The sequence below is a fragment of the Phlebotomus papatasi genome, chromosome 1 (assembly GCF_024763615.1).
Source record: "Phlebotomus papatasi isolate M1 chromosome 1, Ppap_2.1, whole genome shotgun sequence".
NCBI lineage: Eukaryota > Metazoa > Arthropoda > Insecta > Diptera > Psychodidae > Phlebotomus > Phlebotomus papatasi.
In genome coordinates this window covers 79,752,112-79,768,338 of record NC_077222.1, presented here as the reverse complement: position 1 = coordinate 79,768,338, position 16,227 = coordinate 79,752,112, and the positions used below count along the sequence as shown (strand labels likewise).

General features: G+C 33.4%; 2 protein-coding genes across 3 annotated transcripts; one reads left to right on the top strand and one right to left on the bottom strand.

The window, feature by feature from the left end:
* Positions 1–3,865: 3,865 nt before the first annotated feature.
* On the bottom strand, positions 3,866–15,915 carry LOC129810255 (mediator of RNA polymerase II transcription subunit 29). 2 transcript variants are annotated; one of them, XR_008752713.1, is made up of 5 exons: positions 15,564–15,915; positions 15,441–15,502; positions 15,294–15,378; positions 9,648–11,182; positions 3,866–4,476 (listed from the first exon to the last, which is right to left on the bottom strand). XR_008752713.1 is itself a non-coding variant. In XM_055860594.1 (4 exons), the coding sequence occupies exons 1-4, from the start codon at positions 15,768–15,770 to the stop codon at positions 10,961–10,963; spliced, it is 576 nt and encodes a 191-aa protein (XP_055716569.1). In that variant the 5' UTR covers positions 15,771–15,915; the 3' UTR covers positions 9,259–10,960. The 2 variants fall into 2 exon arrangements, 1 of the variants encoding a protein (XP_055716569.1); XM_055860594.1 differs by lacking the exon at positions 3,866–4,476 and having other exon boundaries at positions 9,259–11,182.
* Positions 4,013–11,000, top strand: LOC129810256 (facilitated trehalose transporter Tret1-like). Its single transcript, XM_055860595.1, has 3 exons — positions 4,013–4,494; positions 9,664–10,488; positions 10,555–11,000. Exons 1-3 carry the CDS (start codon positions 4,013–4,015, stop codon positions 10,913–10,915), a joined length of 1,668 nt encoding a protein of 555 aa, XP_055716570.1. The 3' UTR covers positions 10,916–11,000.
* Positions 15,916–16,227: the final 312 nt, after the last annotated feature.

Genomic DNA, 16,227 nt, shown 5'->3' with positions numbered 1-16,227 from the left:
CCACTAAGAATAGTTTTCCTTAAAGGAAATGACGGGAAATTGATCAAAAAATGGAATGAAAAATGGAAAAATGCTCTTTTTAGTCTCAAAAATTTTGAAAATTTCTTTAAAAAATCCAATGGGGTATAGCTTTAGTTAGATAGAGTGGAGTCACCATTTTTGGACGTTACACACTAAAACAGATTTCAAAAAATCACAAAATTGGTAATTGTATCATAAACTAATAATTTTTTGATTTTTCAAAATCTGTTTTAGGTAAGAACTCAAGATTTTTGCACGCGCTCCATGAGTGTATAACGTCCGTAAATGATTACTCCACCATATTCCCTAAAACTTTTCCAAGACGACATTTTACTTTACATTCGGGAAAAGTTGATTAAAAGTTTTCATAAAACCCTATTTCGAAGATTTTAAAAATTAGACTGCACAACGTTTTTTAATATCTTTCTACGATTTTTTTTTAAATTTTGAATGCAAATTAAATGATTACGGGCTCATAAGATCCAACAAGACTTTAAATAGTTAAAAAAGTCTTGGGTGAAAATATCCTTAAGATGAGCTAAATCTTACTATTCTTGAATTATTTTCGGTTTTATATATTTATTTATTTTTTGAATATCGTGTAGGAGGGACAACGGCCGCTCCCTGTCCCTCGTTAGGTGAGTTCTGTTTTCTGTTTAAGTAGAATCGAATAGTAAATTCAAACTTTAAAACTTGCAATGGATAAAATTAAGTGTCTAATGACTTAAAAAAATGTCCAAAATATTTAAAAGAGCTATTTAGACAGGGACTCCGTCAACATTGCCTCATTGCTACCGCCTATATCCGTCACTGAGGAAGGGGCACCTTTGAATTGAAACGTCTTTGAAATATGTTTCTTTCCTATTTTTAAGTGGAACTGAATCTTATCATAATGAAATTTAGTTTCACTTGGAACTAAACTATGCCATATGGCCTCTACAAACTACAGAAATTTATGTCCATATTGAAGCAAATTCTCCACACTTGTGCAGGAAAAACTCTTCAATATGGACATAAATTTCTCTAGTGTGTAGAGGCCAATAGTTAGGTCAAGTTTCATTCAAAAATGAGAGTAAAATAAAAGGGGTCCCAGTCAAAATCCCGAAAGCTAAAATCCGAAAGTCAAAATCCCGAGTTCGAAAATCTTGAAAGCCAAAATCCCGAATTCTTAAAAGTGTCATAGCTACTCCCACGATTGCACCCGCGTTTTCTGGAGGCAAAGCGAAATCTTCTGTGTCTTGGGAAATTATTCTACACATTATTCTCCCCATAATTTTATCCCTTTCAGGATTTTAAACACTCGGGATTTTCAGGCTTTCGGGATCTTGGTTTTCGGGATTTTGGCCCTTTCGGGATTTTGGCATTCTGGATTTTGGCTTTCGGGATTTTGGCTTTCGGGATTTTGGCATTCTGGATTTTGGCTTTCGGGATCTTGGTTTTCGGGATTTTGGCCCTTTCGGGATTTTGGCATTCTGGATTTTGGCTTTCGGGATTTTGGCTTTCGGGATTTTGGCATTCTGGATTTTGGCTTTCGGGATCTTGGTTTTCGAGATTTTGGCCTTTTCGGGATTTTGGCATTCTGGATTTTGGCTTTCGGGATCTTGGTTTTCGGGATTTTGGCCTTTTCGGGATTTTAGCATTCTGGATTTTGGCTTTCGGGATCTTGGTTTTCGGGATTTTGGCATTCTGGATTTTGGCATTCAGGATTTTGGCTGCCTCCGAATAAAACTCTTTCAAAGGTGCCCCACTTCTTCCTACAAAGTCTCATTTAGCCATAGTCCTGTTCTCCCCTAGAACAGAGTAGTTCAAGGTAAAAGTAAAAATTATATCATATTTCTTCCATTATTTTAATAAATTCTTGTGCTTCAGGCAAGAAAATTCTGAGCTATCTCTCAAGTAGAGAATATAGAAAATCTTAGAATATTTAAAAATGATAAAGAATGCATAAGTCCATGATCTTAGCACTGAACCCACTAATTTTATATTTAAATTGTAATATCAAGGATATGTTTTTTTTTTAATAAGAACTCTTCAAACCAGTTTTCAAAATTACTATTCTTCACTCATGACGAATTTTGTTCTTAACCTTGATAATTTATTATGCAAAAAAAGTATATTTGTAAGACATCCTCATACACAAAATAATTTCTATGAAGTGATCCATGATTGATTTTGCCAAACATTCATAGAAACGATCGCGCAAAAAAGTTGAAAGTTTTGATTTCAGGTGATGATCTCGTGCACAAAAAGTGCCTGAAGGCAAAATCGCCGTTTGAAAAGAAGTTTGCTGAATACATGTGATAAAAAAATCAAAACAACTTTATTGGAGAGATACAAATTGTGCAAGTTATTATTTTTTTTTTTGCTATTTGCATAAATTTTCCCGATACAAATTTGAATATTTCAAACACTGAGGTAGGTTGTGAGAAAATCTCGATCATTCATATTTTGTTGTTTGAAATATGAATGTAATTATGCAATATGAAGATTTTTGTAAGGAGGATCGCAATGCGGAAATGGATTGTAACGGTAAAAATAAATAAATAAAAAAAGGAAAAGTAATGATCCTCCAAACGCAAAGAAATAGCGAATGCACGGTGAAAATTAATTACAATTTTGAGCTGAACTCGTTGAGGTCAGAGAGAGATTCCTTGATGAGTCAAACACTGCAACTCATATGAGATTGGGGGGCTTGCACTACACCGAAGAGGCATCACAAAAACTTCCACCTCTCCAGTCACATTCAGTCGCTCTCGGTGTCAACAACTCCCGCAAAGTCAGTTTCTCTCGCGATCGACAAACTCCAGAGTGTGATCGTACGCGATCGTCATTGAGAAAAAATTATCCCCCAGATTTCATTCAAGAGAACGTCTCTAAAGGTGGATCTCTCTTGCTTAATCAAAATTAACCTCTCTTAGCTCTAGGATTTTTTTCCCTCTTCCACTCAAAGTGATTTGGATCCAAGGCGAAAAGCACAATTTACTTATCGCTTCAAGCATCCCAAGTGTTTTTTTTTTGTATGTGAGTTTTTCAGGTGAGAATCCGCAAATGTTACAATAGAATTATTAAATAGCAACAGGTGTAATCTTTACCAGCAATATCTCATACTTTTTTCTCTTCCAAATTGAAATGAAAAAATATAGCTTTTTCATCGAAAACACACGCCAAAATAGCAATCAACAATGTTCAATCTATTACGAAATTTCCTTTAAACGACAAAAAGATTGTAGAGGGAGAACAAGTTTCACATGAAGACCTAATAAATCAATGTTTCAGTTTTAGCAGAATTTTACAAAAAAAAACATCGTCTGAATTGTGTAAAAAGTCGCGTGGCTAAAATTAATTCATAGAAATTCTCAATTTTTCGTATTAACAAAAAACTATCAAAAGAGAAGACCCCAAACTTGATCATTTTCATTTTGTGAGTTCAGTAAAAACAAGATCGAGGACGGAAACAATTAGTTTGGTTGGAAAATTGAGGCAATTTTCTCCTACTTTAACGTGTGTACCACTCAAAACACAAACTAGCAAAAATTCATTAGTATCTGGTGAATAATCTTGCAATAGACATCAAAATGATACTCTTTTGCAAAGGTATAATTTTTCCATTTATCGATGAATATTTCAAAAAATCCCCTTAAAGTTGTGAATTTTTTGTACAAAGAATTTAATTAAACACTTGTTTTTTTTATAAACAACACTACAGGTGTTTTCTTTATTTCACGAAAACCACTTTCAAAACAATTCCAGGAAGTTTTCCATTCTATCCTAGCATTGAGGTCTTTCATTTAAAGACAAAATATTTTATTACCTTGAAATGTTTAGAAGAAATTCAAGAAGATTCTTTTACCACAAACATTTATTGCATTTGTACAAAATCTATGAAAAAAATAAAATTGACTTTCTATGTAATTTTTTTCCAATACAGATTTCAAGATGAAGGTGTAAAAGAAAAAAAGCCCGAATAAGTAAAAAAAAAACAAAGAAAATCATGGGGAAATCATCATACAACGTCAGTGATTCCAAAAATTCAAATGGAGACACAAAAAGGCCAAAAGAAGTTAGCAATTTTCGTCGGTTCTTACCTCAAGTTCTTGCCAGTACAGCCAAGAATTTTCTCCTGCTGGACCTCGGACTCAGTGTAACCTTTCCCACAATTCTCATCCCAGCACTTCGTGGGAATCTCGAGAATTCCGATCCAACAGAAATTCTCACTTTGACAGCCGTTGAAGCATCTTGGCTCGGATCTATTGCATTTATCTGTCAACCTGTAGGGAGTGTCCTATCCGGATGGGTTACCGAACCCCTTGGACGAAAACTCTCTATGATTCTCGTCAATATACCCCACATCATTGCCTGGATAATGCTACACTATGCCAGTACACTGTCTGAACTCTACACAGCTGCTATTCTTCTGGGCCTAGGAGTTGGCTTCATGGAAGCCCCAATAATCACCTACGTAGGAGAAATATCGTAAGTTTCTTCACAACATTATTTCCTACTGTAGGCATAGAAAAATAGATTGTGGTGTTATCTAAATTTGGCTCTTTTCGTATTTGCTCCCCTCTATTTGATCAGTCAACAGGGAGTGTTTGTTCTATTGAATTTGTATCAGTAAGCTAAATAAATATAGTAATGTATTGTTCAACATTTACATTTCAATTGAAATTGACGTCCGAGATAAACAATTTGTGCGGAAACAGCGCAACTTTTTGTTTCTGGTTTAATTCAATAAATTAAGCAATTTTAAAATAATCGAAGTTCAAATTGATGAGTTTTTTTTAGAAGAATATCTTAGTCCATTCTAGCGATTATCTGTATTTTCAGGTTAATTCAGCGCAGTAAAAAAAATTAACACTTTTATAGTGTGTAATCTTTCACATCACTATTATTATAGTGTTTAATTTAAAATTGTTGAATTGTGTTGATTGTTGAATTTTCTTTTCATTTCGAAGATTTTGATTTTTTTTCCTTTTTCGACATTTTTATTGGTTTTTCCTATACTCGGGATCCCCCCCTAATGCGAAATAATTACATCTGATGCTCGGATCTTCACGATATACTTATTATGCATATAAATATTTGATGTTCTATATGATTTTTGCCCAATGAAAAGCATCTCGACTGAAGTATAAGCCTTAATTGGAAATTTAACAATTTTTACACAACTTTTGTTTAAAAATTCAACTACTTTTGTCTCAAAATTCAACAACTTTTGTTTAAAAAATTTAACAACTTTTATTTAAAAATTCAACAACTTTGATTGGAACACAAGGCTTCACACTATAATAATGTTAAAAATTATGATCAAACTATAATAGTGTTAATGTTTGATCATGTGACAAAAAATACCATAAAGTTGTGTATTTTTTCACACTATAATAATGTGAAAAACTGTAATCATAATATAATAGTGGTAATTTTTAAAATTTGTCAAACAGTTTTAATTCACGAAACATTGTTGAAAAATTTTAGTGAGAAATTTTACACAGATCGCAATTATATAATTAATTTATCCGATTTCACACTATTATAGTGTTGAAATTTTACACACTTTCAAATTAAACAACATTGTTGAAAATTTTTCAACTATAATAGTGGTAATTTTCAATCACGTGACAATAAATTACCAAAATGTTGTGTATTTTTTAAACATTTTTAAATTAAACTACTAAAATGGTCGATTTTGCACTATTATAGTAGTAAAATTTTGCACATTTTTTTTACTGTGAGTTTAACACAGTTTAGTAAGGGAGCCCAGTATAGAATTAGACACTGGGGTGTTGTAGTTTTCCTTGGAAATAATATTGAGCCAAGTACTATTCAAAATAATTAACTTTCTCTCTATTTATTGAAATATTTATCAGTCTGATTAAAAAATATTTTTTATAATTTACAGACAAAGAAAAATTTCATTTACTGGTTAACTCTGCCCCGATCTCCCCAATTTATTTTAAAAGCTTTTTTAGTCAGTGAATAAATAAGTTGGTCATTAAAAATCCCAAGTTAAATATTCCCTTTTAGTCCCTAAAATATTCTATTTTTCCAGTAAAAATCTTAAAATTGTCTGAAATAATTTTTTAAAACTTGTCAGAATGATCCATTACTCTTTAATATCCTTTTAGATCAGAATATTTCAGTTATTTTTAAACATTAAAAATTGCTATTTTAGTTTGTAATTAATAGCTTGCCATTTTTTTTAAATTTTTAATGAACAACTTAACTGTAATATACTACCCAAGTAAATAAAACTGATCCTCTCTACGTAAATTTTAGTAAGTCTGACGTAATAATTTAGTTTTACTATGAAGACAAACTGGAGATTACTATCGTTTTTAAGCAGATTGTTGGCAATATCCCAGCCCGCACAGTTAGCTGAGAAAACAGTATTTTCAGCATATTTTTGCTAAGTCGATCAGCAAAAATATGCTTACCGGTCAGCAGCTCTCGGACAAAAAGGACTAACCAAATATATGAAAATTGCACTGCCTCGCGAGTGTCGTTTTAAGGTTAGCAGAATTCATCTGAAAATACAAATGTTTTCAGCTGAATTGGAATCTGTTACGATTTAGTATGAAAAATATAAAGTGTTCGAAGCCAGTGTATGAGCAAAGCTTGAAAGCTTTCCCCTAAATTTATTTTGAGCATGAAGTTTGTGCTAAGATAATTCATAACAAATTTTTCAATAATCTTTAAAAGATAATTTTATAGTAGAAAGGTTTGGTGTGCCGCCTTCATTCAAATAAAATGTTTTATTAACGACCCTTTTGCCAAATGCTTCTAAATTAGTAATAAACTAATGTACAGACAAGTTTCTCTTAGGTATTGGTTAATCGAAAATATACTGCTATAGTGCACAGTTATCGACATATCAATTTCTTTCCACATATCAATCTTCTAAATTTCTCTTAAAAGCTAAAAGCCCAGATAAGCTTATTGTAATTGAGATTCTTTACAAGTGACCCCGGACGGAGTGCTTGCAACTCAGAATCCGTAAAAATTCGATTGTGAGTTGAATATTGGAGGTAAAAAAATCGCGTTGATCAAACTATTCTCGTCGGTCGAAATTGATTAAATTGGCTAGACGCAATTCTTAACCCCTAAAATTCAACTCAAAATTGAATTTTCACGAATTCAGCAATCTCAGCAAAAATAAGCTTATCTGGGCTTATCACTGGTCATTTTCTATTTTAAATAGTTTAAGAATTGAAGGCCAACAAAAGGAAGAGAAAGATCATTGATATCTGTTAATAAAACTTCAGAGATAGAGTCTGGTCAATTTGGATGATCGGGGTACAATGGGGTGGAGTGAGGACGAATGGGGATCCACCGTTAGAAAGCTTTCGATCCCAGATACAATACAGTAGACTTTCTCTCAATTGGGCATTTGGGGCAAAATGTCATCCGGTTTATCGCTAGATTTGGGCGTCAAAGCCTTTGTAAATTCCACAAAGAGCGCTGAATTATAAAGAATTACGATAAAATAGGAAGAACTACAGCGAATTTGAGCGAATTAGCTTCAAAATTAAACGTGAAAATTGTCAACAAAATTTTTCGCCCGATTGAAAAAGAGCCGATTGAGCGAGAGTCTACTGTATACTAAAATTGCATCGAAATCGTTTCACAAACACCGAAAATACAGTTCGGGCAAGACATTTTTGATTGTAGCTCAGGTCAGGCAACATCGATTTTTAGCACATACAGTAGGTGTCAAAAGTTTGTTGCCTCATGTATTTTGGGAAACCAGGTGCAAAAAATGATAGAAAAAATTACTTTTTCGAATTTTTCTTTTTGCAAATTAGTTGCCTGCAATCCGTAGATTTTATTTATGTATTTCGTAAAAATATTTCAATTTATTACATATAAAAAATTATTGATTTCCAAAAGTTGTTCATTTTTCATGCGTCAAAAGTTTGTTGCCTCATTTGAAAAAATGCTCAATAAAAATGAAATAAACTCCTTATAACTTGTTATTTATCATGACTTTTATACACATCTATTTACCATAGACAACTTTAGAAATGTCCAAACCCACTATTGGCCTTTCAAATGACATAAACTAAAAATATAGCCGGTGTATTTTAAGTTAGTTGCATGTTTTTGACCATTTTGAGTAACTTTTCAAATGAGGCAACAAACTTTTGACACATGAAAAATGAACGATTTTTGGAAAACAATTATCTTTTATATGTAATAAAATGAAATATTTTTACGAAATACATAAAAAACAATCTACGGATTGCAGGCAACTAATTTGCAAAAAGAAAAATTCGAAAAGTAATTTTTTCTATCATTTTTTGCACCCGGTTTTCCCGATCACACAAGAGGCAACAAACTTTTGACACCTACTGAATGATATTTGTGATCTATGAGTGTCAAAACGTGTAGATCCAAACCTTGGGCCCCATCGGCCCGATCTGACAAGGTCGGATTTCATCTCGGACCATAAAAGCTGAGATTGTAAAGAATCTCTTGTAAATAAGTCTTGTGACGTTACTTAGGATACAATATTCTACTTCATCGATTATGCATTCGTTCTAGGACATAAATGGATATATCGATCCTAATGTTACGTGTATTAAAAGATGTATTAAAATATAATGAAAAAACATAAGCTACATTATATTTAGAAAAAAATCAAGATGGCGACAGTCTTATTTTCTTTCAAAAACATAGATTTTTAAAATTTATTTTTGCTAAATTGTTCAACTGATTGTAATGATGCAAATGAACTTTTGTTTTAGCACTTTACTGTTCTCAAGTGCTTGTACAAACATAATCGACTTTTTTTGCATTGGTTTATATCTCGACTGTTTTTCCAGTCCTCGCCGTGTTCTAAAACCATCCAAACAGTCGAGACAGGAACCAACACAAAGAAAAGTTGATAATGCAGGAGCACTTGAGAATAGTATTGCTAAAAGCACTTTTCTAGCGAGAAAAGAAAATCTTGCTGAAAACAGGAAGGAAAATCTTACCCTGAATAATTTTTTTTGAGCATTTTACTGCTCTTAAGTGCTTCTGCATTGTCGACTTTTTTGTGTTGGTTCCTGTCTTAACTGTTTGGGTGGTTTTGGAACACGGCGAGGACTGGGAAAAACAGTCGAGATATGAACCAGTACAAAAACAATCGATTATGTAGAAGCACTTGTCAGTCCTCGCCAGACAATCAAACAGTCGTGACAGGAACCAGTCCAAAGAAAAGTCAATAATACAGAAGAATTTGAGAACAGTAAAATGCTAAAAAACATATTCATCTTTTATTGGAATAGCAATATTATACAGGATCTGTATTAAGCAAAAAAGATGCAGTAGTCAATTATTTTGTCGTCTTGCTTGGGCGTCTTGTCTGAGAGATCATGATAATGTATAATTTATTTTGGTTTTGATTCTAAGGTTGATCTATTTTGTCACTCTTTACAAACAATGACTAAGGAAAATATACGGTACGGATATTCTATATCTCCTATTTATAAAAAAGAATCACATCTAATTATTTTGAAAAAAAAAATGTTAAAGATATAAATTCAAAAGAACATATTATAGAATATCATTGACCATGATTATACGATTTTGAAGCCTAAAAAAACTGAATAATTTTAATGCAAATATTAAAATTACCAACTCACCGTATAATCTTTTCAGGGAGCCATCCATTCGGGGAATATTAACATCCTGCGCTGGAGTCTCCGTGCAACTGGGAGTCTTTACAGTTTACTTTCTGGGAACTGTAGTAACATGGCGAGTGGCTGCACTGATTTGCCTGGCAGTCCCCCTTTCAACCCTTGTAGCCATTTGTTTCGTCCCAGAAACTCCCCTTTGGCTTCTTTCGAAAGGGAAAGTCGAACCTGCTCGGAAATCTCTACAGTGGCTACGAGGCTGGGTGAGTCCAGAAGCTGTCCAGGATGAATTTCAGCAACTGCAGCATTATTCAGCCAACAGCAATAAATGTGCTGCTTGCCAGAAAAAAGACACTGCATGTCCTCATCCTCCAGATACCCTTTTACAGCGCGGAAAAGAGCTTTTTAGGCATCGAACACTGAAACCTTTTGCATTAGTAATGGCGCTCTTTTTCTTCCACAACTTCACCGGATTAGCCTCTATGCGCCCCTTCATGGTGCAAATCTTTCAGGCTTATGGTACTCCCATTGATGGAGGACAGGGAACAGTATTTGTAGGCCTAGCGGCTTTTGTAGCTAACATTGTGATGCTTCCATTGATCCGGAAATTGGGAAAACGAGGTGTTTATCTAATTTCAGTGGCAGGCACGAGTTTGGGATGCCTAGCTCTTGGATTCTACGCATTTACCACTCTCCCGGCTAATTGGAGCTCTTTCGACAAACACATTGATTCTGAAATAACTGGCACAGGGACTTTCCCCATGATAGTTTTCTTTGCTGTTTCTTTCTTCACAAGCTTCGGCATTGCTGCCATTCCCTGGATGCTTCTCAGTGAAGTTTTTCCCTTCAAGTAATGACACTTTCATGATGTTCGCCCTCTTTATGTTTTTAAAACTCTTTATCATTTTATTAATAGATCTCGAGGTCTTGCAACTGGAATTACTGCTGCTCTCAATTACGTTTTGGCATTCCTCACCACAAAAACCTATCTCAATGTTGAGCGCAGCATGGGATTGCATGGAGCAGCTTGGCTTTATGGATCAATTGGAGCATTTGCCTTTGTCTTCGTCTATTTCTACCTTCCGGAAACGGAAAAGCGCACTCTCGAGGAAATTGAATTGCATTTTTCAGCCAAGGGACAAAAGCTGAGAGACATTGAGATACAGAGAAAGTCTCCGGAAGCCCCAAAAGACGTTAGAAATGATGGAAAAATTGAAAATGGTGTGACAATGTCAATTGAAAATTTGGGCTGTGATAATAGGGCTTTCGAACGATGAACTTGATGTCCTTAAATCTAATTTAGTTTCTAGTAAATATAACTATCATTCGCTCGGAGAAATATTCTGAGCAGCACAGATCAAAGTGTCGTGTATTTCTTTGGCATAAGCTATCTGAGAACGCACTGTGGAGAGATATTGTGGGTAGGACAGCATAGGGTTGTCCGGAGGTGGATGAGGCATTGGATCCACTCTTGTTGCTGCCACAGTCAATGGCAGAAAGTGATTGCTGGAAGTACTTTGCTGGATGCACTGAATTGAAGTTTTCTACGTGCAACACAAAACGAGAAACTTTGCAATCTACTCGAACTCGTGATAATAATGCACTACAACTGAAACGTACTGTGATTCTTTCATTATTACTATTATTAGACTGGTACCAAACCTGAGAGATTTCTAATCAATAGCTTAAACTCAAGGAGGGAGAAGTAAATTTAATCCGTTTTTTTCCAATTTGATACCGAGCTAAAAGTCAAATAGATAGAGATATCAACTTACAGTCTTCGGCGACCCCCCTCTTTCCCACGCGTAAAAAAACACTTCGTAAGGTAAAATGAGGTAATTTGGAACCATTTCTAATATGGATTTTTGAGATTTCGTCACTGTTTTAGGTACGAAAAAGAAGATAACACGAAGAAAAGACACTCCTTTTCTTCTTACTCTTCCTTTTTTCTTTATAATCTAAAACAGTGAGGAAATCTCAAGTATTCGAAATTGGAAATTGTTCTAAATTACCCAAGGTTCCAAAGGTCTAAAAAATCGGTATATGGTGTATCCGGAGAGCTAATTTTTCAAACAGTTTAGTAAAATTTGGATTTTACTTCTATTTTTAGATTCTTTTTTACTGCACGAACTCGAAAAGAGAGTGCACTATAAATGATGTTACGGGGCTCGAAAGCAAACCGTAAAAGACATCAACTACCGGTCTTCGGTGACCCTCTCTAAAACAACATTATATAGAGGCATTTTCCACCTTTTCCCCTATCTCCTTCCTTATGGTGTCTACACACTAGAAGCAATTTTCGACAAAAATTTTCTTTTTTAAAAAAATTGATGTTTCTGCTTATAAGGATAGGGGAAATTTTCTTTAAAAAGAATTTTTTTAAAGAAATTACTCCTAGCGTGTAGAGGCCTGTAAGATTCAAAACTATGTTTTGTTTGTTTTTTTTCTCAAAACCGGCTACAACGATTTCTCTCATTTTCGGATATGTTTTGGAGGAAGTCCAGGTGAAAATTTCGTCCGTACGGCGTACATACCTATCATCGGAAAAATTCGACATTACGAATTTTTAAATGTTAAAGTTCAACCAAGATCAATCACTATAGAGGATCTATTTTTCAACTGATGTGCTTGAATTTGGATATTTTTGAAAGGACTTGAAATTCCAAAGTTGAGTGTATTCATGTCAATCGGTAACGAGTCGGTTAACTATTCGTAAATGATATAATATTTTGTTCGAGTATTTTTATTTATTGGTCGTATTTTTTCGATCTGAAAGCTAAACGATAAATCGACTTTCAGTCTTCAGTGAGACTCCCATAAGGTTATGTTGTCTAGATAGATCTGTACTTTAACCCCATTATCTCCTTTCCCTCTAAAAAAATCATTATTATTTTAGGTTTCTTTGAAAACAGCTTCAACGACTTTTTTCGGATGTTTTAGAAGTATCCCATATGAAAATTTCGTCCAAACATATCCGGAAAATTAGTAATTTTGAACCGAGATGTGCCCAAAAAAAGAACATATATAGAGATGCTTTGCCATCTCTTTTTATAAGAATATCAATATTGAACAGCATAAAGAAAAAAGTTCAGAAAGCTTCCGCAAAATTATCTTTTAGAAAATGGCTACAAAATCCTATTTTCATTAATTAGAAGAAAATGCTTAATGTCAAAGTTATAGAGCAAAAAATTTAGTATTTTAATATTTTAATTAATTTTTGGTAATATTTTTAATTACCATTCTCTTTGGTCGTATATCCAGTGACAAACTTTTACTTATTTTGCTTACGTTATGCCCTAGAAACACTAACGACTTAAGCCGAAAAACGACTTTACTGAGAAATTACTATCAAAAATGAGCTTCAAGTAATGTTCTTAAAAAAAATTGCCTTTGGCAAGAATTTTTGACGAAAAGATGGGTTTTCGAAAAAAAAATGTTTAAAGGCCTCAACACATTGCGAGCAATGTTCGTCAAAAATTGCATTTTTTGAAAGAATTTTTACGTTTCCACCTACAACAGTGCAGACAAATTGTATAATACAAACTTTCAAATTGTAATGACCATAATGTCTAGGCAATTTCTTCAAAAATAATATCCAATTCAAGGTAATTTCCATCAAAATTTTTTGAAGGAAATTACTCGCTACACATTGGAACAAAATTCAACAATAATTTTTGACAGAATTTTTGAAGGAAACCGACATGATTCAAGATTATTTTTCATGAAAATTTGTTGTTCCACTGCTGCAAAAATGAGAAAAGCGTTTGAGGAAGTTCCTTGGGATAGTAATTTAATGAATTTATGTGGAAAATTTTCCAAAAATGCCGAGGAAGAATATTTTTATGGAGATGTTGTTCTTGGTGGAATTCAATCCAGATTTGAAGGAACATTGGCGCCAATAATATGTTGCATATTTTATGGCGTTTCTGTAACATATCGTCAGTTAAATCAACATTTGTCGTAACTTCCTTTTGACAACTTTTCAGGAGACGAAATTTTCAGTTCAGCTTTATTTTTCTTAAAAATGAGCTCCGAATGCGATATTTTTGAGTCAAAATAATAAAAGTGGCACTAATAAACTGTTAACTCGAGAAAATCTTTATAAAATTATATAAAAGCTGAAATATTGAGATATATATTAGAAGAAACACAATAATATTTTATCGTAACTTCCATCGTTTATAAAACCGTAAATTCCAATGTATGGAGATCTTGGAAGTTACGACAATTTTCAAAAACACATTATATCAATTTGAATTATTCAAGTGATAATAAGCGCCTTTATTTGAATAAAAAAAACAACTATCTCTTAAGCCTGTCCCTAAAAGCTTTTATTTCATTAATTTTATTGAATAAATTTTGCGCGCCGTGTCGCTTGTTTTGTTTTGAAATAATGACAGATGGGCTGGGATTTTTTCTTACTTTTTTTCTCACAAATATTAAATTAAAATGATTTAATGTTGCATTGTTCGCACTGTCTTTGGATATTTGGAGAAGTTTATGAACGTTTTGTTGAGAGATATTACATTTTTGCTGCAAATTACAAGCCACGCAAGCGAGCTAAAAAAGTTACGGCAAATGCTGATTAGAGCAAATTTTGTATGAAAATTTGTCGTAACTTCCCCCAAAATGGAAGTTACGACAAATTCTGATCATTTTTTCTTAATTCAGGGCACCTACGATAATTTTTCTTTAAAATAATTTTTATTAGGCTAATAAAAGTTTCTTTTTCTCAAGTGCGTTTAATAAACAAAATTACGCCGATTCTAAATATGTATATATACCAAAATCGCAAAAATGAAGTTACGACAAATGCTGATTTAACTGACGATATTCAAAAGAAGTTCCGTGAAAATATGCAAAATTTCTCTGTATGCATATAGCCGTTTCACGCGCTTTTTTTCGATCCCGAAAATATGCATAATCCCGGGACTCTCTGTACTATCCCAAATAACCAGGGCCTCTCGACATTTCATTTTTCTATACGTTTTTGCATTGAGGCACTGAAGACTATTGGAAAAATTTTTCCAAAAGAAAATTCACTTATCAGTTTAATATATTTCGAAATTGTGCATTAAAAGCTATCTAAAAATACATATTTCATAATGTTCGTCAAAATAATACAAGAACTACGAGGGAATTTGTTTGAGTCGCGGTGCAATATCCGCAAAATTTTTACAAGGAAAAGTGAAAATTCTTCACTTTTTATTAGGCTTCATGAAAAAATAATCACAACAGCAAGAGATTTGGAAATGATAGTAATTTATCAGTAATTGCTTAAAGAAAATAAACCTATGTAAATGTGGAGTCATTTTTTTTCAAGTTTCTTCAAAAATAGGAATTTTTCCTTCAAAATTTTTTGATGAAATCACTACCAATGTGTAGACGTCTTTAAGCCGAAAAACGGCTTAGTTAGGGATAATTGATAGGAATTTTAGTCAAATCATTATTTTATTATAATACGGCTTAAGTCGTTAGTGTATCTAGGGTATTACTTTATTAAAAAGAAGTCATATCTGACTGAAAAAAAACCGGAACCAAGAAAAGGCATAAATCAATAATTTATTTTGGAGTTCAAATTTTATCTAATTTTTTAATCGATGGTTGAATGAAAGAATCACAGGTCTGACAAGGTAAAAATTATATCTCACTTACCAAGTGCAGTTCAATTTGGTCACAAATTGAGTAGAACTCCTCCAGGTATTTATCAAATCTCGGAGGGGCTGAATTGTCTCCTTTTCTGCAAAATCAAGTCATTTATATAATTTCTGGTATTATTTTTTCTAGTCGAAATTAACTTACATAGTTCCTATATCCGTCATATTATTGTGATGAAGATTCTGGGCTGCAGCCTTAATAGTTGCCTGAAAAGATTTGCGGAATCTCATGAGAAATGAGGTTAGGTTTGAACAATGTTTCCCTTACCGACAGAGACTCCCTCAGAGGACCCACCAAACTCTTAGCCTTCGAGATGTTGTCAATTTTCTCAATGGGAGGAGGTTGTGGAGGCTGCTGAGGCCCCGCTGGGCCCATCATTTGCCCCATTTGAGGCGAAACTTGCTGCATCATAATCGGAGAGACACCAACTCCACTTGGGACTACTCCCGGCTGTGGCATTCCATGCATATTCATGCTGATTTCTTTTGTAATTCACTTCTTTTATCAATATTCGACACTTTTTCTTAATAATTTTTACTTTTTTGAAAGATTTTTTGGATAAATCGCCAAATGTCGTGGAAAAACAAAACAAAACACCGTCACTGCTACACTGTTAAAATTTTTTGGGATTTTTGGTATACATTGGGACAAGTGGGACAAATAGGACAAAGTAGTCTAAAAATGAAATCAAACAAACTGTTATACAGAGGTTTGGCGCGCAAAAGCAAAACCCGCCAAAAATAAATGGTGAAATATTCTTGAACATTTGAGCAAATATTAAAAAAATATATTTGCTGGTAAACCAAAGTGAAGAGTATATGATATAATAATTAGAAATTGATAAAGTTGTACGTGTTACAGAGTAATAATGAGAAAAGCAATATTAACTTGTGCAATTAAGTGGTAGTGCTTCCAGCTTACCCTGCTCAAC